The sequence below is a fragment of the Diplotaxodon limnothrissa genome, linkage group LG12 (assembly GCF_057381915.1).
Source record: "Diplotaxodon limnothrissa isolate DT_005_m linkage group LG12, D_limnothrissa_male_GT1.1, whole genome shotgun sequence".
In the NCBI taxonomy this organism is placed as follows: Eukaryota; Metazoa; Chordata; class Actinopteri; order Cichliformes; family Cichlidae; genus Diplotaxodon; species Diplotaxodon limnothrissa.
In genome coordinates, this window is record NC_140607.1 from 36865890 (window position 1) to 36888929 (window position 23040).

Here is a 23040-nt window from a genome sequence, read left to right on the forward strand (position 1 = left end):
AGTTTCTCTGTTCCACGTGTGACGGAGGACAAACTTACCGTCAGCTCATTGATGCACAGAGCCGAGACGGGCGCTCGGTGCCCCCTGAGCTGCGTGACGAAGGAGAGCTTGTTGAGGTCCCAGATGATGCAAGTTCGATCCCGTGAGCCGCTGACGACAATGTGGTACGCCGAAGACGCCGTCAGACACGTCACGGCGTCCGTGTGGCCAAGCAGCGCCTAAGATATCACACGACACGGGAGACGCAATGGCATCAAGAAACTTAAACACCTTAACATGCAGGATTTCCTCGTTTCATTAGTGTGCGGGGAGATTAAAGTCTGCGGATTAACGTTTGTGCTGAATGAACTCAGCAGAAACACAAACCCATCAAACTAATTTCATGGGTCAAACTAATTAAACCCTACAAGGATTAAGCTGTCATTGATGAACTTTGGCAGTCACAGGAGAAACAGTCCACTATCCTTCCTCTGAAGCACACCGTGTTCAGCTTTGACCTAGCCTTCTGATTGGTTGGACCTCGCACAGTTGAGAGTGCTGCCAGGTTTCTATAAATGTTTTCTGCTTTAGGATAATTTAAAGTTTGATGACTGAAGTGCAGCTGCTGCACGAACCTGCACTGCGTCTCTTTGTGTTCATTTACCTGTTTGAGCGTAAGTGACTTTGCCCTCTCCTTTGAGGTTCCCGTCTCCCACACACAGATGGCGGTGCTGGTGCCGCCGGTGATAACCAGCTTTGGGTTTGGACATATGGCACAGAAGATCTGGCCCCACTCTGACAGACACTCGTACACCACCAGCGCCTGAAACAAGATGGAGCATTCAAATCCGTTTGTGGAAAACTGAAAAGATCCACGACAGTAACAGCTTCTGTTCTCGGGACTGTTATCTTCAAGCTTTCCATTCATTGGTTATTCATTCTGATGCATTTAAACAAGAGGCATTAATTGAGTCAGGTGAAGCTGAGTATTTGTAATGATGTAGGCGGCTGTAAGAGAGGAAGGACACCTCCCAATTATCTATCACGACACCGTCTGGGGTCTAGACAAATACTCTTGCAGACACGCAGCAACGAGGCAACAAACTGAGAAAACAGGCAGGAGAAAACCAGCTGCAAACCCCAGCTGGGGTCAGACATGAAAAGGTGCTTCTGAGCATGAGAAAGTGTCACCAAATTAAAATCTAAATCTGTTTCAGCTTGAAGAACGTCTTCTTTCTAGCTGCCAGCAGGAAAACAGAATATATACAGTACAAATCAGATGTAGCTTTAGTGATTTAAAAGCTTCTTTAATGGCTGCAGATCTCATGTAAAATGCATTTTTAGTGAAACACCAGCAGGGGGAAACGGTGCCTTTACTTTTTTCCACGTTTACTAGGAATCCTCAAGGTGAAACGAGTAGCAAACACGTACAGTGGCTCATTTTTAAATTAGGTGAACTTAATCCACAATTACTGAGAAAAGAAGTCGGCAAACACAACATCTGTAAAAGGATGGGGGTCACTAAAAGTATGGGAAAGGGATCTAGGGCGTACAATGGATGAAGATACATGGGATTCTATATTGTCGAACAATGGATTATACATTAGGGAAGCCAGGGGAAAATTTATTCAATACAAAATTCTTAACAGATACTATTATACTCCTTCAAGGCTGTATAGAATGGGGATTGGTAGAGATGACTTGTGTTGGAAATGCCAACAAGCCAAAGGTACTCTGATACATGCCCTCCGGGAATGCCCGCTGGTTTTTCCAGTTTGGAACACTGTACTGAATTATTTGCAGGGGGGGACACTTTGTAACCTACCCAGATCACCTAAATTATGTTTACTAGGAGACAAAGGAGAGGTGCCGCAATTAAGTAAACACCAGTTTAGAGTGTTAAGTACTGCATTGGTAACATGTGCCCGTGTCATTTTGGAACACTGGAAGGACTCTCATATTCCAACGCTTAAAATGTGGAAAGATAGAATGATTGGGAATGTTGCATGCGAAAAGATGCTGGGAAAAATACATCATGTGACAGAAGCTGCGCTGGAACAGTGGGACAATTTTTGCACCTACATGTCTACCTGACTTGGACATTTGAGTTTAATACAACATATGTTAAAACCTCACTGTTTTTGTTTTGTTTCGTTGTGTTTTTTTTGTTGTTGTTTGTTTGTTTTTAATTTTTAATTTTTATTTATTTATTATTATTATTATTATTTTAGTTATTTATTTTGTTTGTTTGTTTTTGTTTGTTTGCTTCTTGCGTTTGGTTGTTGCATCTCTGTATTTGCTGTTATAAAATGCAAAATCTAATAAATACTTGAATTATAAAAAAAAAAAGGATGGGGGTCACTCACACATAGAGACTACATCCTGGAGATAAAAAGGTGTTTGAGTAGTTTAAACCTATGAGGAACTGGCTGTCAGGATAACTTCTCACTACTGACCTTGTCGGAGTCATAGTTAGCCAGGCGGCAGCTGAGATCGGCGTAACCCCAGGCAAAGGTCTTGCTCCAGGTGGGAGGAACCAGAACTTTGTTTTGCTCTACAGCGAGGATGCCCTTGTCAGTGGGCACAATCTGTCCCACAGGGTCTTTCAGCTCTGGAAAACAACGCGCACGCACGAAGAAGTGTGAATTTAAAGGAGTTACACACCTTGTATTCGCAAACAGACCCCACGAAGCTTTGTTTACACAGCAATCAGTAGCGCATGCATCCTGTTTACTGAGCAACACTGTGAGCAATTAATTGACCGCATGATGTGCGTGCGTACCTTTAACTGGTGCAAGAGAAGGTCTGAGATTGTCCAAGTGATGGAAGAAGATCTTGTCGCTGTTGGAGCTCGGAGGAACGCCGGCAACGTCGCCGTTGGCTTTACTGCGTACCCGTTTAGGAGGGTGGGGCTTCTTGAACAGCTGAAACACAAACATCAACGACCAATGATTCGACAGCGAGATTTCAACATCTACTCAAACCCAGTTAAAGGCAAGAAACCAACCGTAGTATACAGCACGTTAAATGAGTCTGTAATGCATCAATGTTTGTAATGTAACAGGAACCAGATCAGGTAAAATAAGAGGATCCACCCTCCTTAGAAAAGGGTTAAAATGAACACGCTTCTGTCTGACCTGTTTGGGGATTTGTCCGAAGTTGTTGATGAAGCCGATGGTGGCCGTCTCTTTGAGCGGGTCGTTGATGTTGTAGATGTCCACCTGACCCTCGTAGAAGAGGTGGTGGAAGACGTTGACCGCCTCCACAGCCGGAGGGCCCTGCTGCTTGTAGCCGAAAATCAGGTCGATCCATTCGTGGAGGTGGGCCGATACGTAGTCGCACTCCAACGCCTGCAGCCGGGACAGAGGACGCGTCGACCGTGAGGGCGGATTCAAAATCACTCAAGAGTAAAACCAGCCAAGAAGAGCTGATCTCCTACCTCTCTGTGGACTCTGATGAACTCCCGGGGGTCGCCCTTAGCCCAGGTTGGGAGAATGACGTCACCCAGTTTGGTCCCATTCTGCTTGGCACCTGGTGCATGAAAAGCAAAAGAAAAAGCATTAATAACAAAGCAGTGAACGATCCCAGTCAGTTTTTAAACAGTGCTTCGATCAGCTGTGACTCTGATACTGACCCAGGTCAAAGTTATTGGAGTTTAGCAGGAACTCGGGCAGATAGAAGAACTCCGGGATGAGCTCCTTGACGTCGGCCATGTTGTGTTTGGAAGCAGAGAGCCAGGCTTCACGAACGCTGTGGAACATCCTGTCAGCCAGGTCGAAGTGTCCTCCCTGTTATTCACACAAAGACACACTTTAGCCCCCAAAAAGAATTATTTCTATGAATTAAAAGTAGAGAAGGCACAACTCCCAGGAAATGCAAAGAGAGCCCAGCAAACAAAAAAATAACAATACCAGTACTGTGTTATTAATGTGGTTTCACTGTCCTCTGGAGTTTTCTGACTTGCTCTTTTATGGGGCATAACAAGTTAAACAAGAAGAGGGGAACTAAGACATTTAGCTTTTTCTATATAAAGTTGGAAATAAAGTTGAATTAAACAAATAAAATAGAACTTATAATGAAAGACTTGATTCTGCAAAATATGTAAAAAAAATATAAGTAAATCAAATGTAACTATATATAACTTTTAAAAACCCCTCCTGGAATAGAGGGTTGGAGTTGTATTACATGTTTTAGTTTTCAAGCTGAACTGTCAGTAGAGTCGAAACTCGTCAAACCTGAAGTCTGAGGAAAATCTGTGTGAAGGGCTCCATCCGGACCAGGTAGGAGGCCACAATCATGGCTGACGAGTAGTGAGTGCCGTAGTGGTACGCCGGGGTTTCACCTGGCAAGGCAAAAAGAGCTTAATGATATAGACCAGTACCGTGTATTTTTTTAATTTCATATTTAGTACAGAAATAAATCTAAATAAATGTTATACATGACTCCAACAAAAAATATGCTGGTGCAGGAAGCATCACACATTCAGGAGCTGGCAGGTTACAGTCTAATCCCACTGGGTCTGAGACAGTCGTCACCCACCCGTCTGCTGGGTGGGTGACGACAGCTCAGGTTCAGTTCACTCTGCATGTTTTTTCTGGGCCTCTCCTGTAGGCAGGAGGACCCACATAGCGAGTTTGTGGTACTAAAAGTCTGTAGATGATATTAACACACATATCTGCTCACAGAGAAACGTTATCTGATGGTCTCCTTTCCTTACCGTTGGGGTCTTCCCAGTCCTTGTACCGCTTCTTGTACTGCGTTAGCCGGGTGTCAGTCTGGGCGCCCATCGGCTTGGCGAGGTTACGAAATGTCTTTGGGTTGGTGAGGTCCAGCTCCTGGTGACCAAAAGCAACCCAAACATCATGAAATCACCGCACTGCCCCCGGTGGCATTCATATCAAAACTGGGGTATTTTCTGTGGTGGACACGGAAACATTAAAACAGCAGCAGATAAAATCTTCAGGCACCTCTGAGTCGTAATCGGCCAGGATCCAGGGGAACACCGGATACTGCATCAGGTCGTTGTAGGAGCGTCCGGCCAGGGTGTTCAGATGCATCAGGTACTGGAAGTTACTGATCTCTCCTCGCTACAGAACAAATGCACACAAACACATGTTGTTGAGCCGTGTGCTTTACTTCAAATCTGAAGTCAGACTAACAAATTCAGGTTCTTACCTCCCATCTCTGAGTCACTGACTTCTCACCAACCAGCGTGCTGAGAAGTCCAGATCTGACACAAACCAGGACAGAGAGGATGAGTCGTTTAAACAGCTCAGTGGACTTTTATTAATCATGCACTCGTGATTTTACGTTTGTAGAGTCATTGTGTTGAGACTTAACTACAGAGGTCAGAATCTATTATTTATAAAAATGATATGATGTGAAGGTGGATGTACCCTTGTTCCACGCTGGTGTTGGGTCTCTGGCCTGAAACGGACTCAGAGCTGTCAGCCAGCGAGGGCACCACCGCCAAGAACCTAGAAGAATCAAACACCACCTATTAATGTCTTTACAGCGCACAGAGACTCATGCAACCTGACAACAACGGTGATATACCGGCATTACAGGGAGAGAAAAAAAGCTTTATATGAGCAGCAACATCAATCTCGGCAAAATCCTTCTCCTCAACAGAGATCACGACAACAGACTGAATCACAGCTGATCACTGCTCTCCAGTAGAACCAGATTATCACTGAAAATAACTCCACCCTGACAACAACTCCTAAAACAGTAAGAAATGATCACTTGCAGCGTGTGAGTGTTGAAAAGAGCACAAAATGACAAGTTTAATTAAACTCTGTGATTGAAATGTGAGTCAAGAAGCTGCTGCTTTACATATGTATTCAGTACCTTTGGTAAACCTTGTTGCGAACTCCTTTCTGGAAGGCTAGCAAGTAGTTTCTCCCATCCGCTGAAAAGACTTCCACTGCCATGGGCTGAAAGAAGACGATGGCATACATGAGAGTCAGGAAAAAATGTAAATAAATAGCCCAAAACGTTTACAGATGATCTATCATCATCATTTCCAGCTCCATATTTTTACTTTTGGACTCAGAGAGTAGTTCTGCATGATTCACTGTTCAAAATGATCCTAATTTATCTAACACCAGCCCATAAACTCACTTTAGCTCCTTCTACTTTCCCTTTAAGCCAGATTCCTTCTGTTTGCCTGCACTTATTAAATGACATCATACAGAGCCAAGAGTAGAAAAAAACCTTGAAAAGCCATGTTTAATAGAAGCATCCAGCTCTGTTATAGTATAAAAGACAGAAAAAAGGAAAAACAAAGTAAGTTCCCTATAAACTACTCAACTTAATTATCCTGTCAGTTCCTATATTAAAAGAAAGCATGTAATGGTGCATGCAGTGTGTGTGCGAGACACGTGCATGCTGACCTGCAGCAGGTAGCGCCTCTTGTGAACCTCCTTAATGTCTTCGTAGGCAAAGATGCTGCAGGTTCTCTTTAACTGGCTCTGTCCTTGTCTCGCTCCTCTGGGGATGATGGCCTCGTGCATACTGGAGAAAAAACACACAACCCACTCAAGAGAAGATCCACTCAAAATTTTAATCCCCTGTTTGCGGTGGGTACATTCCCGTGACATGGCTGAGAATGAATAAACACATACATCCGTAATGGATCAAACTAGCTGGTAGTGCATCTTTAAATCACTCCAAAAACTTCAAAGTTGAGTTGAAATCAAAAAAGCATTCAGCTAACAAAAGAGCGTGTCTTGAATAAATCATCAGCTAATTGGCGTATGATTTCAGCTCTGTGCTGGTACAGGACAGTGGGGAAGCTTAGGGGGGGGTAAAAACACCAAAACAACCCGAGGGACACACCACAAAGTCTGGGAGACATCTGCTCCTTTTTCCCTTTTTTGGTTATTTTCCAGCAGCATCTCAAAGGAACGGGCTGAGCAAGTTCCACAAAACAATAAATATGAGAAAAGCTTTGCGGACTTTCACAGCGCATGCTCCATCGGCAGCATTACATCATCCCAGCAGCAGAAATTTCCACTGCAGCGTCCACGGGAATGATGTCATCCTTTATTCAGAGAAAGAAAGTGCCGATCCCGCGTCCCCCGTCAGGTGAGGGACGGATACAGAGGCGTGAACCTACTTGGGTGGCAGCGTGTCGATGTCCCTGATCTCCCTGGACACGGTCATGGTGTAGCCGTCGATGACGTAGAAGTGCTCCTTCCCAAACAGCAGCAGACCCTCGCTGGTGTCGAGACCCTGCACTCTGGCACAGCGGTACATGTGCTGAATCTGGAACGCACAACAGCTAATTAGCTAAAGTTTAGAGAGGTCAATTACACAAAGGAAAGCCCCCCAGCTGAATTTCCTCTGAACATGGAACAAGTAAATGAGTGTACTTTCTCCACTGGAGAAGTAGCTTTGAGTAAAACCTCTGATCAAATGCTCCACCTGAGCAGAAACACTACAGTCATTTAGAGGCACGTGAGCCCAGAAAGCTAATAATTAATCTTTCTTGTAAAAACTGACAAAACATCTCGAAAGCGCGACTCAGGGACGTGTAAAGGTGATACAGGTACGTCATGATCAGACCAACCTCTTCTTAAAAAGCTTTGATTCACTAATTTTTCCTTTTGAAATGTCACAAATATCTGGTTACATTTTTATTTTGCTTGTTTAATGCAGGTCTTATTATTTGACAGACAGTATAGAGAGAAACTCGCTTTTTGATTGGGCAGCAAAGACGACTTCTCCGGCTGCAAAGAGACCAGTTTGTATTGGAGTCTCTGAACAGGCTGCCCTACTCTGTGACCTCAGCGAGCACTTTTCCTGATTGGATAACAAATCGTCAGTAAGAAGTCTCAAAATGCCAAGATGACCGATGCGTCAGCGGCTAAGCCCATCTTTTATACACAGTCTTCGTCCAGCACTCCAAGACACGGACTCTGTGACCTCCTCGACTTAGCTCGTCAATGTGTTTACCATCTCTGTTCCTGGAATTTTAAAATGCAGGTCACAGAATTACCGATATGCCCGGCTATAAATAAACTTCAACGCTAGGAAACAATACGTCGAGGTAGCACATGCATTTACGCTTGTTCTCCTTGACAAGAAATACTACATAAAACAATCCTGCACAAGTGTCACTCCTGTGGGAATGATCCTTGGTCTCACAATATTTCAGTAACATCAAGCAGGGAGTTTAAAGCTTTAACAGATGCCTTCTTACTTTAAGGTTAATTTGCGATGAAAATAGATGAAAATGTCATGTGCCTGAAAGTAAAGCTGATTCATCCAACTACTTATGTATGCTTATATATACTTAAATATATCTTAAAAACTACAAGTCCCAGGAATAATTTTGTAGTGTGCTCACAGACTGTATATAAAAGACGGCGGTAGCCACCGTCACATCATCTTGGTGTTTTCAAACTGGATAACGATGAGTGAGATCTGCCTGAGAAACGTGGCAGTGAGAGGGCAGTCATTCACCAGGTGGGCATGCCCTAAATCCTAACCTGCTTTATCATCTACTTCACTCTAAAAGGAACCATAGTTCATGAAGTAAACTCAATATTAAGGTGCTGCTGAGGTATTAGCAAACACGAGTCTATAGAGCTATACATTCACACTTGTTTTTGGACCAGGGAGGCTGCCCCCTGCTGTCCATCAGGAAGAATGCAGGTTCAAGGCACTTTTCAGACCTGGAGGTTATATCTTTTATACTGTGTGTGTGTGTGTGTGTGTGTGTGTGTGTGTGTGTGTGTGTGTGTGTGTGTGTGTGTGTGTGTGTTGTTTAAAAGGTCTTTTTATCAGATGAGATCCTGGGACTGGACACGCAGTGCAATACCTCATCACATAAATAAAGTCAATAACAGAGGACGTGAAACTTGAAATCTAAAACTTTAGAAGTCTAAGATGCAGTTTGCTCGTGTGTGACTGTAAAGCAAAGGAATTGGAAAGACAACCAAAGTTCTCTGTCACACGCTGCCAACTAGCCAAAGCGAAAAAATCTGACTGCTGCAGCAAGATTAGATGTTCCTGCACAAACTGGAGAAATGGGAAAACATGTCCAGTCCAAACTCGCTAAAGACACCGTGTCACAATTCTGCAACAACTATGTGCAATCATTTGATGAATCGTCACAAAGTTCCCAGTCAATACTGAACAGTGTATTTGGCTGAAATGCGCCACCTGCAGCACAGGAATCGCTCAGGTGTAAAACACTATGATTCTACTACTATGTTAATTATCCAGTCATATCTATGTGCTTCCCTCGGACTGACCTTCTCTCCCTCCTCCAGGAGTCTCAGCAGGGACGTGTTGTCAGTCTTCTGCTCCTCTTCGGGGCCTCCTGACTCTAATAGCTGCTCCTGAAGCTGGTCCTGACTGTCCTCATCTGCACCGTCCGCTGTGGACCGAGACCTCTTCAGTGGAGCCTTCACCAGGCCTGAGGAGCACAGTGCAAACACAGTGTTACATACAGGCAACACCTCCTTACTTAAGATAGAAACGAATCAGCCCACAGAGAAGGACAGAACTCCTGAATCCATTCAGAAGATGAAACACTAGAAAGGAAGGCCAAATGAGGATTTCTCTGAATCTTACTCTACGTCTAACAGCATCAGTGCCACAGTGCCGTCTCTTTACCTTTGACTTTAGCGATGGTGTCCTCTCCGTGCTCCAGCTCTTGGTGCGTGGTCTCTCCCTCGGTGCTGTGCTCTACAGAGTGCTGGTACATGCCGGGGTTTCCGGACAGCAAACGCATGAAATACTCCTTACTGTCGTAGCTGATGGCGCGGCGGTAACGCAGAGGTTTCTGGGGAGGAGAGGAGGAGGTGAGACCATGTAGCACTGCATGACTCCACTTTGATTAGACTTAAAAAATTTGGCTTTGTCAGCGTCAAAACACAAAACACATGCTTCAGTTAGTTATTCTTCATCTTTATATTCTATGGATCAAAATAAAAGGTCGATATATTGACGATGCCTTGCACGGCTCCTGCGTGACGCTGCAAGAATTTCAGTGAGAGGAGCATCACACAGGGCAGAAACTTGCTGCAATAGCGCAGTGAAGTGGTGACGTGGTTCAGCCTGTGCTGTATTTCAGATTTCACACCCACAGGCAGCCTGCTTCATTCTTCCACTCCCAGAGTTAAAGCCAAATGCACTGGTACCATGTTATTCATGTTGTCACACCCTGTCCACAGACACACAGGTGGGCATTTGAATATCTGCCCGAGTCACCTTTGTGGTAGTTCCTGGTACTGCGCATCCCCTGGACCACATTTTGGCATGACCACAAAGTCTGGAGAGGCTAATTAAATGTAAAAAAAGAACATTTTTAGATTTTAATTGGGAGAAATATTTACAAGGTTTGAGTCCAAATTTGAGCCAAATTTCAACACCAGAACTTTTGCAAAGGAAGTTTATGTTTCCTTTTGTCAAAGCATTGATATGACAGATTTATAGTTTTTTTGCTGTTTCTCTTCTAATTTTTTTATGTCACATCAATATGTAAAAAAGAAGAAAATAGTGGAAGAAATAATTGAAAAGTGTGTGTTTGGTCGAGTTTTATCATCCATTCAAAGTTAGTGGCTTCTTCTATTCCAACCATACGTACAACTACAGAGGGGCTAATTCAGCACCATTCATGTGAGATACACGACCAGCTTCACATTTAATGGTTTTTCTTTATTTTCATGATTATTTACATTCACATTCAAAGTTTTAGCAATTTTCTGGACTGACTGACCTTGAACTTCTTAAAGTAATGATGAACTGTTGTTTCTCTTTACTTAGCTGACTGGTTCCTGCCATAATATAAATTCTAACATTTGTCAAATAGGGACTTCTAGACGTCTGCACAACACGACTGATGGTACCAACTTCATTAAGAAGGCGAGAAACTCCACAAATGAAGCCTGACAGGCACAGCTGTGACGTGAAACCATTTCAGGTGACGACATCATGAAGCTCATTGAGAGAAAGTCGAGGGTTTGTAGAAGCAAAGGAAAGCGTGGCTACTTTGGGGAATCTTAAATATAAAACACATTTAAAGTTATTTATCAATTGTTTTCTTTGCTACATAATTGCATATATCTTGCTTCATATATTTGATGTCTTAAGTTTGTATCTACAGTGAAGAAAGTAGTAAAAATAAAGAAAAACCATTAAATGAGAAGGTGTGTCCAAAGTTTTCACTAGTAGTGAATATAAAAGACTGAAATTTTGACTTAATTTTCTATTTATTTTTTTTCACTGATTATTTTTTATTATATGTTACTAAAGAGGACAGGAAAGGACAGGAATGCTGGAATTTTACTGCAGAGCACTGAAAAATGTGTTTTTCTAGTTAAAGTTTAGCTTTTTCCTCCCTGATGTCCTTTCTCTTCTTTGTCCTCTCACACTCAACTGTGACGATCTGTTGGAGGTTTTTCCTGTTAAAAGGGAGTTCTTCTTTTCCACTGCCACCACACGCTGCTCATAGTGATGGTCTAACTGTTAGGGTTCTCTCTGTACTGTAGAGGCTGCGCCTCGCTATATAAAACAACTTGAGATGACTGTTGTTGTGAACTGGAACTGTCTAATGAGAAGTGAACTAAATTAAACCACGGGGTCATTAAATTAGCTTTATGTGTTTTTGGTTGTTCCTAACAAGAACATTTAAGTGGAATCAAATGGAAAAATCTTCAGTGTGGGGGGCGTGTCCTCCAATAATGGCCAAACAAGGCAGGCAAGCCAAAACAAATGAGCTCCAACGCTTAAAGTGAAAACGGCAAGCAATGGTATTCAAGTCCATGGCACAAGAACGGGGCTTTATCAAGCTGCAACTGCTCCTCGAGCATGATTAAATTATACATTAGCAACCAAGCCGCGGGGAATTTGGACTTAATTAAATTCTTTCCAGAAGGCATCAAAGGAGACTCTTCATAAAGTGTTCATGAACTCTTAATCTGAACTCCTAAAGGGCATCTTCAGGAACAGGGAGGTTTGTTTTTTATGCGCGTAGTTTCCATTTGAGCACTGCTGGATGATTTCATCTTTTGAGGGTCACACCAAGCCAGTCAACTCAAAGCTTGAATGTTGAAACAGAAAAAAGTTTAAAAAAAAAACAAAAAACTGGGAATCCCTGAAGCGTTCTCTGAATCTTCATGACCAAATAAATTATTGTGGAGTGGAGAGAGGCTCCCGCGAGCAAACAGAGAGGAGGGATTGTTTGTAGAGCAAACAAAGCTAAATGTGTCTCAGTGATAGGGAGAGTGAGCCACCGGCTGTGTCACTGCCTCACAGGGCAGCGATGAGCTCATCCTACAGCTCTATTTAAGGAGTGTTTGCTGCTCTGCAGGGGATTGGCTGAAGTTACAGACACCAAGAAGGACATTTTCAATTCAATTCAAAAAGAAACAAACTGGATTTCTTTGCCATGTTTTATTGAAAATGCTTAAAATACTTTCTTTGCCATGTGTTCAAACAAATGCTCGTGCCAGTCCAACTGTGAGATTCAGTTTCAGCCTCTTCTCTTTGATATTGTTTCACTTTGGCTACATTTCATGCTGTCACAGTGTAGCTCACTGTGACTTTGGTGTCCTTTGTTATGCTTTCGGCTGCTTAGTTGACACACTTGTTGAATTTGTGGACATGGACTTGCACTACTGTCGGTGAACGTCTGGAAGTATGGGTGTTTTCACACCTATAGTTTATTCTGATCTGAATCAGTTGATCAGTTTGTAAACTTTTGGCTTTTCCCTGTTATTTTATTTGTTTCCACACAGAGAAAAATTCAAACTACACACGAACCAAAACACTTCACTACAAACCAAGAAACCAAGTGAGAATGTTCAGTCTGTCTCATTCGCCAGATGTGTTTGGGGCGGGAGCAACAAAAGTAGAAACAGGAAAAGGTGCTGTGTTTGGGATTATTGGAGAACTTGCATTCATTTCACGGCTACTTGCTAACCTGCACGGACCTTTGCTTTGTAGAGGATGATGTGCAAACGTGACTACAGGAAGCTTTTTAGCTCAAACTTGCAAAGTACAACTGGTAGTTGGTTCAGATGGAAGTCGGATTATGTTCACATCACATCTTGGTGTGGTTGGTTTTCCACACCTGAATGTGATTTCTGTGTTTACAGACGAACTGCACCAAGGAGAAAAATGAACCAGTTTTTCATTTAAACCGACTAAACACCACAGATGTGAAAACACCCCGTGAGACATTTGAAATATTATAAATACAATATTGTGCTCATGTCATTGGACACATGTTACTGACATACAATTATAAACATCTGAGTATTTGACTGTAAATGAAGATACACTCTATGGACAAAGTTTGGGGCCACACCTCTTAATCTCTGGATATTAAGCACCCAGCCGTGATCCTACAGAGTTCACTGCATCTCAGTGGGATATTATCTACATCAGGGGTGGGAACTCAAGGCCTCGAGTGCCGGTGTCCTGCAGGTTTTAGATCTCACCCTGGGTCAACACATCTGAGTCACATGATTAGTTCATTTCCAGGCCTCTGGAGAACTTCAGGACATGTTGAGGAGGTCATTTAACCATTTAGATCAGCTGTGTTGGATCAAGGACACATCTAAGACCTGCAGGACACCGGCCCCCGAGGCCTGGAGTTCCCCACCCCTGATCTACATCAATGGATCCCAGTAACTCCAAACCTGCTCAGGGAGCTTCATGGTATGGGTTTCCATGGCAGAGGCACTCCTGTCGGTGTAGTGTGTAGGTGCCCCAGATCTTTTTGTGTATGTAAATGTAACCTTTGGATTTAAAAAGGGAAGAAAATGCTGACGTGCTTTAAACCAAGTATTTAAGTCTATTTAAAAAATGACTTTACTGCACATTTGATTTATGACCCCAACACTTTCTCGATAGTATTACAGTCAGTAGTTTGTTGACAGCGACAGTCTAAACGCTTAACCTCAGGCTTAAAAATAGAAACACAAACCATGGGCGACATTACGCTGGCTGGATGCCTCTCTTTACGGTATTGTCATATTTAATTTGCATCTCTGTCTCGTAATTAAACTGGAGAAAACTGAGATATTATGGAGCCAGAGGTTTTCTCCTGGGTGTAAAAAAGGTGCAGTTTAGATTTTAATTCGTCTTGCTAATGTCATTCCTCAAATGAATATTTACCACGAGTCCTTTCATATCTGCTAAAGTCCTGGAGGGGTTTGTGGGAACGTGTGAATGCCGATTTAAAGCAGAGTACCTGTGCTGAGTTGGTGTTGGTCTCCGTCTCTGGGACGTACGGGTAGTGGATGTAAAACATGTCATTGCGGACCATCTTCTTCCTCATTCGGCAGGGCCCCTCCGTCATTTCCAGCATAAACTTGTCCAAGTGGGAGCCGATTGGCGGGCCCCAGAGGCCTCGTTCACGCAGCAGCTCGTATTCGATGGATGCCCACTCCTCCGTCACGTACTTGAGGGCATTCTGCTGCCGCTGCGAGACGGAGAGGATGGACGAAGCAAGAGTGCGGTGAGTCACTTGAAAAAATACTGCTATGAATTATAAATGTCACGACTGCAACACTGGGCTGTGAAATGTAGCCGTCCAGAGTTTCTGTGTGGTCCTGCAGTCACATCAGACTGCACTGTTAGAGCACACTGGTTTGTGCTGACGCTGATCACAGAAATAACTTAAGGAAACTTTACAAAAATAAACTTTGTGCAAAGTTGTTCTTAACTTTTGCACAGGACCAACAGAAAGTTCCCACCTGGTAACCACATGTATGGATGCAGGATCTGTGTGATCACAGCTTAAAACCATCCAGGATGAGTACAAACACTAGCAAGCATGAGTGCAAGGCTGTTATAGCTAAATTCGATGTGTTTGTGCATTTACAGAAACTAATAAAATAACTTAAAGCCTTCAGTTTTAGTTTTTCATCACATTTGCCTTTACAACAAGCACATCTGCTGAATGTTTACTGAGAACAGGAGGGCAGCGTGGCTGTGAGTCACAACTTTTTACAGCTGTTCTGAACTTTGTAAGTTGCTCATTGTGCAATAACTGAAAAGACAGACACAAACTGTGAAAACAATAAAGTAAAAACAAAAACTACAAGAAGAAAATCACCTGTGAAAACTAGCTGAAGAGAAATCCAAAACAAAACTTACATCTGAACTCGTTTCCATATGAAACACTGTCATTTATTTATTCAGTAGCCTAGGAGTTACTGCACCTTACATTTTGTATGCAACCTTAATGGGAGATGAGATGCACTACCTCTTGATATTCCTTGTACTGCATGGCCACCAAGTCCCGGACAACAGCGATGTGTGTGAACATCCACTGGAAAGTCTCCTGTGGACCAGAAATACAAGCCTGTATTTGAAGCGCTCAGACTCAGAGAGTACACGTAAGTAAGAAATCGTGTGTATGTGTGCTTGTTGTTTTCCGTGTACCTGTGCAGACAGGCTGTTCTTATTCAGGCTGTTCTCCTTCTTGTTGCGCCGGACGCCGGTCAGCTTGGAGAGGCCGAAGCCGCTGCTGACTCTGGACAGTTTGGACTGAGTCGCTGGTGCCACTGCTTCCCCACGACTGATGTACTTTTTCTCATGAACTGATTGGCAGAAAAGAGAAAAGTACATTCAGTTTTTTTAACCTTGTGGTTATCTTAACAGTCTGCTGTTTACAGTAAAAGAAAACATGTAAGTCGATGACAGAGGGTGTTAATGCAATTTTATTACTTAAGTTAATCTGTAAAATTCGTGCTTAGTCTCTGTGCTCCAAAGGAAAAATGCACATTCCCTGATAGGAATGATGCAACAAAAATCTCCTTCCTCAGTTTGATGACTGCAGCTGCCCACAAAAAAAAAAAAATCAGACTCAAATTGGTAACGGAGAACGTTTGCCTTCAAAGTAAAAGTTGCACCACACTTTCCACAGCTTCACTGCCACACTACAGCGAGCAGCCTGCAAGTGTTTGCGGATAAGTCTGTGTCTTCCATGCAAAATACAGGCAACTGTGGCAAACAAAGTCATTGCACGAGGTTTCTGGTGCAGCACTGTAGACTTCTTAGCCACTTCTTTCACCCACTGACTGCCGACAACCTCCAACAACCACTCACCAGCTGGTTCCTGAATACACATTTTCCTCTCTCTCTCAGTCTGTGGGGCTGAGGCCTGACCTGCACTGAAGCCAGTGAAAAGCAGAGGTTTCTCTTCTTCTACACAAAACAGATGTTCGACAATAACTGTAGAAAATCTGAAAAGTCTGAACTACTTTGATCTGCTGTGGGTTCACAGTTTTGGGCATGTTTCACAACCACAGCTCTGTGATGCAGAAGTTCAGCTTTCCCAGCAAGAGCACAACTTACTCGGGATGTCTCCAAGATTTAACTAACACAGAAGGTAAAGGGGATTTTGTGAGACAGAACAAGTATTTACAAATTTTAATTTAATCATATCTTCTCTCAAAAATAATGCTCCTTCTACCACAGATATTTCATAAGTGCTTAGCAAAGGAAAAACATCTTAGGGCCTTTTCTACAAATTCAAAGAGAACTTCTAACAACATCTGGTTGCCTGCCAAAGAGCCTGGATCAGCAGTAGTGATGGGATTTCCGGCTCTTTTTAGAGATCCGGCTCTTTCGGTTCGGCTCACTAAAAAGAGCCGGCTCTTTCGGCTCCGAACCGGCTCTTCAGGTTGTTTTGTTGCTTTAATTAATTTATTATTAACAATAATATAAATTATGCACAAAAGGAATTACTAACGTAAAAACAAGTGGTTTTATTTATATATGTTTATATATAAATATATGCGGTGGCCCCTAGAGACAAAACACGTACAAACTCCAAAACACATTTCTAGCATTAACTGAACTTCCAAAGCAGAGCTACTAGATCACTTAAATTACACAATTGAAAGCATGTGTGTATTGTTTGTGTATTTATACACAGGCACTCATATATATATTCAAATAATTTAAAAAAAAGTTCATTTACCTGTTATTACCACACACCAAATCCGGTCGTTGGTACTTGCTGGCTTGTGTAGCCACAAGATAACAAAGGCTCAACACTGCGCCCAGCATCCTGGAGCACTTCTGTTGTCTTTTGTACGTGTTTTGAGTTTTTATGTGCTTCTGAGTTTTTATATGCTTCTGAGTTTTTACGTGCTTCGGAGTTTGTACGTGTTTTTACGTGTTTTGGAGTTTTTACGTGTTTTGGAGTTTGTACGTGTTTTTACGTGTTTTGGAGTTTGTACATGCTTCAGAGTTCGTACGTGATTTGAAGTTTGTATGTGCTTTGTCTCTAGGGGCCACCGTAAATATACTTTTATTTATTCACTCCACATAAAATGTAATAAATAAATCATATAATACAAAAATCAACTATTCACATTTCAACTTTTAACTATTTAAATTTTCAGCTTTTTCCTTTCACAAATTTAAAGTGAAAAGAACACAAAACACTGCAAACCACAACACAATTAAATATAAATTATAATATGAAAACTAAAAGAACATGCATATTCTCTGTCATATGGACCTGCATGAATAAACTTTCTCAATCCTTTATCATCTGCAACCGAAAATAGTTGTGGATGATTACTATACCTTTCTAATGTTGTTGTCCCTGCCTCTCTTTCTCTCTCTCTGGCTCTGTTCCTGTGCTACTGAGTGTAACTACCGCCCCTCCCCCCTCTGCCCAGCGTAAAGCACAAGGCTCGCGTGCAGAGTGAAGCGGAAAAAAAGTGCGAGAGAGAGGCTGAGAGAAAGAAAGAAAAAAAAAAACCCACGTGACGACTCGCGATAAGGAGCCGGCTCGCGTCGTTCACGTCAAAGAGCCGGCTCTAAGAGCCATTTCGTTCGCGAACGACCCATCACTAATCAGCAGACGAGTCAAAACTTGGCTGGTGGATGACAGTCATTTACCAATCTGCTTACATAAGCAATAGCTTAGCTAAAAAGACAGCAGATCAGAAAATAACAAGCTCTGTCTGCAGGGGGTTACTTTATTTTGTCAAACAAAAAGAGGCTGACCTAGTTATCTCAAGGTTGCATGAGCAACACTCAGCTACTCAAAGCAGAGAAAAACAAAAAGTGAGCTAAAGTAGGGAGCAGAAAGACTGCGTGCTTATTCCTCTGCATGTGTTTTTCACAGTGTTACTGACCCAGGTGGTTCTGCCAGCTCTTCAGGGCCGGCTCTTCCAAAGCGGGACGGGCTGTGGCGATGTCCACGTGTCCTCTGTCATTGCAGGGCAGAGACACTTTGAAGATGTCCTCCAGCATCTGGCGCTTGCTGTGCATCAGCTCCGTCCACACACGGTTCACCGCCTTCAGCAGGAGCTGCCGCCCTGCAGAGGAACCACGATAATGAGTTTTCCTGTCTGTTTTTGTGCAGAGCAGTTGTAAAATTCCTTTGCAACACATAAAATATTCATTAAGCTCTCCCTCCATCTCTGTCTGTAATTCACCCACATTCACCTCCCCCACAAGCACAGAACAGAACATCTAAGCACATGCCGCACCACAACATACAAAAATACAAGCGTTACACCTCAGCGACTTTCTGGGTTATTTTCACAGCTGATATATGAAGACGAGTGTTTCTAAGGCAAGAACAAACTCATTGGACTTTAAAATTACGAGTGAGGGGACTGATTGATGGTAAAACAACTGCAGGAGACGTCGCTCTTTCAGACAGATCTCTAAACCACTCGGGTTATTTTTGCACTCCTCGCATTTTCTCGTATCCTCTAATTTCTATTGTGTATCTTTAACTGTTCATGATCATCTGTTTTGCTTGTCATTTAAATACTCCAAATCACTGTTAATCATAGCTGGGCCTAAATGATTTATAAAGTGTAAATAAACTGAAGTTATTCTGTTATATAGAGGATGTGCCACACAAGAAAGTGACAACAGTATCTGGGCAGAGGTCATCAGGGTCAGAGTGGCTCTGCACGCAGTCAAACACACTTAAACACACGAATCTGTCTCACCCTCGCTGACGTCGTGGCTGTGCGTGGTGTCAGACTCGTTCTCCGCGGGCATCATGACGTGCCAGGTCGTCATCCTGGCCTCCGCCTCCAAACCGAAGCCGTCCACACTACTGCACACAAACACACACACAGGAGCTGAGTACCATGCTGCCCTGCATAGAACTGAGAGGAGGGTTTGATTATTTGGCTTCTCCACGGCAAACAGGTCTGATCTCTGCAGTCAAACACAGCGCTGTGTTAGAGAAGGTTGTGTTCACCACATGGCTGGACATCCAGTCTGTCCACACCTGCTGCTGTGTGAGGAAAGAAATGTTGTTTTTTTCCCCAGAACCAGATACATCCCCTGCTATCACAATCCACCAGCATGTGAGCAAACCTGACAAAGTCCAGGTTTCAGAAAATAAACATAAGGAGGTGTGACCCGGCGGTAATTAGTTATACAAACATTCCTGCGAGGGAGACTCAGATAATCTCACCGAGTTTAACTACAAGAACGGCAAAACAGTAAACAAAATAAACACACGATGCAAACTTTTCTTCTGTCTTCTGTGCAGAAAAAAAAGGACAATGATTTGTGTTTTTTCTGTTTTCTAACCCTTTACATCATTGTCCTATGCAAACAGAAGTTGTGACATAACCATAGAAAACGTGTTTGTTGATTATTTATTCCATGCCTAGCTCTTCTGTTTTATCAGGACATGTGGACAATCCAGAGCTCTTCTGCACTATGAAATCTGTTGAACACCTTTAAGTGTGATTCTGAAATCATGCTAAACACTCCTATTTACAGTTTATTTAAAACAAAAACCAGCTTTTAAATCAAAGCATCCAAATAAAGTACCATCTGTGCACAGTGGCCACAACCAGCACAGCTTTAAGAGCTACGGCAGCACAGATAAAGCAATCAGCGCAACAAACTGGCAAAGCAACATTTCACTAAAGCCCTTCATTAACATGTCTTAATGCATCTCATCTATATGTGTGTTTACAACCCAAGAATATTATTACTTTTGACCTTTTTCTTTACAGGATTTACCACTGAAGTATATTATTACTCAGCCTAATACATATTGAAAGAATGATACAGGAAAGAAAATTTAGTTCAACGTATGAATAATCAATATCAGAGTGTCTACACACACAGCACCTGCTGGTGTGATAGATGCACTTCTATAGTCTGTTGCTATTAATCAAAGTAAAAAGCCTACAGCAGCCTCCATGTAAAGAACGTACCTCCCGCTGTGCAGGCAGATGAAGCAGTGAGCTAGGCAGGCCACAAAGTCCTGGTCGTGGTTGCCTGGCCCGAGCACCAGGTTGCGGTTGACGGTCAGGACCCGCAGGGCATCCAGCAGGGCCACCTGCTGTGCTACCGTCTTGTGGGGTCGGCAGAGCTGGTAGAGCACCGTCCGGTTCAGACAGTGGTAGATAGTGTCGAGAGAAAGTCCCTGCGAACGCCTCTTAGACTGGAGAATTTGGAGCGGGAGGAAAACAAGCGAGAAGCAGTTATGGCTGTTTAATGCTATGAAGTGCATGTGAATAAAGCTGCTGACGAAATATTTCTGCAGGAGGAGATTTGTGTTTGTAACGGGGCTACACTGAGTTAGGAATGCAGAGGATTGTGAACGTAGCTTTAGTATTGGAATGCTGCTTAAGGGCCTCAAAGGGCCTTATTTGAAAAGTCTGCTATTTATAAACATGTGTTTAGACTTTAAATCAATACTCTGCATGTTCATACTCAAGTGTGCTCTAACAGTACGCTCCAGATTTTGGAGCTTCCTGTTTTGTGTTAAAGCAAAACTGTGAGAAAACCAGTTTTAAGCCCGAAACAGAAGAAGTCTTAAAAATTGAAAATGAATATTATTTACATAGAAAACCTCTTTTCTAGTCTTACAGACAAATACATTTGGGACTGTTGGAATAAACTGGAGCACCTGGTGTTCACTCACACACCTGCAGGAAGTACCACACCGTGCCACCCATCACACATCTTTTCCTTTTAATCGACCACTTTGTTAAGGAGCAACTCCAGCTGGAGTTACTCCAGAGAAAACTGAGTAGAAAGTGGGTACATTTCAAAATGACTGACGAAATCAATAACAAATATATTCCAGTTCCAAACTGTGCGCCTCAGGATGAAATGGATGGCCATCGAATCCACTGAGGGATATTTCCAGGATTCAGGGACTGCATTATGGCTCGAAAAATGAATTACTGAAAATAATCTGCTTATCTTCTCAGCTGCACAGCAATGTGTACACAAACCACCGCAAAAAAGGGAAGACAAAGTCCATGCACGACTCATTTTACTACGTTGCTAAAAGCATTTCCATTTAAGCATACGCATGGGGTACCACTGCAACCCTTATTTAGAATAACAAAACAAAGAAACTGAATCTAATAAGCAGCAAATATAAGAAACACACCTCAGCAGCCAAATCTCATTCTGTGCCCATCTCATACAAAAATGAGGCCTGCAGGACCCCGTCTATCTGATTTGCTCCAGCATCACTTTGCACTGGTTGCATTAACTGCAAGACGACTAAAGGACTGTTTTCCTTCTTATTCCAGTTCAGGCGTCACAGACGCCGTCTCTCTGCCTCCGGCCTCTTCAGGAAAATGTCAGTCTGACAATGCAGGCTGCTCCCAACAATACAGGATTTACATTATGCTGTGTTTGTGAATCTAATGACTATTAAATGTGTGTACAAACCAGACAAAATACTAGTGCCTCCAGCTACACAATGTGAGTACATAAAGGGAGGACGTACGCTGCCTTAGACAGACAGAGACTTTCCGTTTGTATAACATCTGAAAACACTGGATTTATTTGGGTGAATCTACATTTTGGACCATCAGCTGACCAAAAACAGCCTGAGGTCATTTTGCTTGTACCTGTCCAATGAGCTGCACGATGAAGTCCACCACCAGCTTGGAGTCCTTGTTGAACATGCCCTGCCACAGCTTGTCCACCACCCGCTGGGTGAAGTAGAAGACGTTGTTGACCAAAATCTGATAACTGCCCCCGCTGCTGAGGGGCAACGAGGCATCTTCGCCTGGAGAGAGAGTCAGTCACACATCTGTTAGAGGGTTTCCAGATTATGATGGTGAATACCACCAAAATAGGAAAAAGAGTTTAAGAAGGCTCTCTGGTTTTTATTATTTCAGTTAACATTTTTTCACCCTTAGTTTTTATTAACTATGAGCTCACTGACACTGCCTGATGGAGGTGCAAGTGAAAACCTGGTTACACCTGCCAGCTACGCAGCTCAAAGTCTGTGTGACTTCTGATTGGTCCCATACGAGAATAGAGGAAGTGCATGCCTGGTGAATACACAGGACATGAGCGGGCGTCGCGCTGGTCTGTATTTCCAGGAGTAAGGAGGCCTCACGCTGCAAGCGTTTCCCCCTCATTACAGTAGAAACTGTTCGAGTGTAAAAACAGCAGCTTTTTAAAAATGCATTACATGATTGAACAAAACTAAGCATCTCACGCCTCTGCAAACAGATATTACCTTTGAGATTTAGCAGAACAGTGTGACAGGAATATGGGTTTTATTGATTATTTTGTGTTCTACTAAGGAAACAAAGAAAGGTAAGTGAGATGATTTTTGCTGTCTCACATTTTTTGAAGCGCACAGATTTTCTTTTCTTCCTCAGATAGATGCAGGACGATACTCTAAGCACAACAGAAACTCCTGAAGGTGCTTGCAGATCTCCGGCCTTCACATTGTGATTTGCTGACTCATGATGCCTCCATCACAGTTTTGTTCAAAGCCAAAGAAAGAGTTAAGCTGTCCTGCAGCATGCTTATGTACAAGAGCAGGATTTAAGCAATAAGAATGGACCTAATGAGCAGGGTGTCCGAACTAACTGTAGACTCCAGGGAAATAGGTGAGAAAATGCCATCAGTGATAGTGATGATACATTACACCCCTGCCTCTAGTTTGGAGGTGAGAGAAGGAACCAAAACTTTAGTCTGCTGACCTAGAAGGACATCAGCAGCCAGTAGATGCTCCATGACGCTGTCCAGGATGTTGGACTGAAACTCCTTCTGCTGAGTCCTGGTGGAGCGCTCCGGGGAAGCCTGAAAAAACCAACATAAAGGGAA

The 23040-nt window shown here is 43.0% G+C and overlaps 1 protein-coding gene across 1 annotated transcript in view; it reads right to left on the reverse strand.

The window, feature by feature from the left end:
- The window catches only part of wdfy3 (WD repeat and FYVE domain containing 3), a 123614-nt gene that overhangs the window by 6953 nt on the left and 93621 nt on the right, over positions 1-23040 (reverse strand). The window contains exons 36-60 of the mRNA XM_085367561.1: positions 22917-23016; positions 21825-21985; positions 20166-20395; positions 18933-19042; positions 18102-18284; positions 15388-15545; positions 15209-15286; positions 14192-14422; positions 9607-9775; positions 9243-9406; positions 7100-7248; positions 6375-6495; positions 5830-5915; positions 5376-5456; positions 5155-5209; positions 4947-5066; positions 4697-4814; positions 4215-4321; positions 3614-3767; positions 3419-3510; positions 3117-3329; positions 2762-2903; positions 2436-2590; positions 644-802; positions 39-218 (exon numbers count right to left, since the gene is read on the reverse strand). Of these exons, the coding sequence (XP_085223687.1) occupies positions 39-218; positions 644-802; positions 2436-2590; positions 2762-2903; positions 3117-3329; positions 3419-3510; positions 3614-3767; positions 4215-4321; positions 4697-4814; positions 4947-5066; positions 5155-5209; positions 5376-5456; positions 5830-5915; positions 6375-6495; positions 7100-7248; positions 9243-9406; positions 9607-9775; positions 14192-14422; positions 15209-15286; positions 15388-15545; positions 18102-18284; positions 18933-19042; positions 20166-20395; positions 21825-21985; positions 22917-23016 (3516 nt within the window). The remainder of the gene's footprint in view (positions 1-38; positions 219-643; positions 803-2435; positions 2591-2761; positions 2904-3116; positions 3330-3418; positions 3511-3613; positions 3768-4214; positions 4322-4696; positions 4815-4946; positions 5067-5154; positions 5210-5375; positions 5457-5829; positions 5916-6374; positions 6496-7099; positions 7249-9242; positions 9407-9606; positions 9776-14191; positions 14423-15208; positions 15287-15387; positions 15546-18101; positions 18285-18932; positions 19043-20165; positions 20396-21824; positions 21986-22916; positions 23017-23040) is intronic.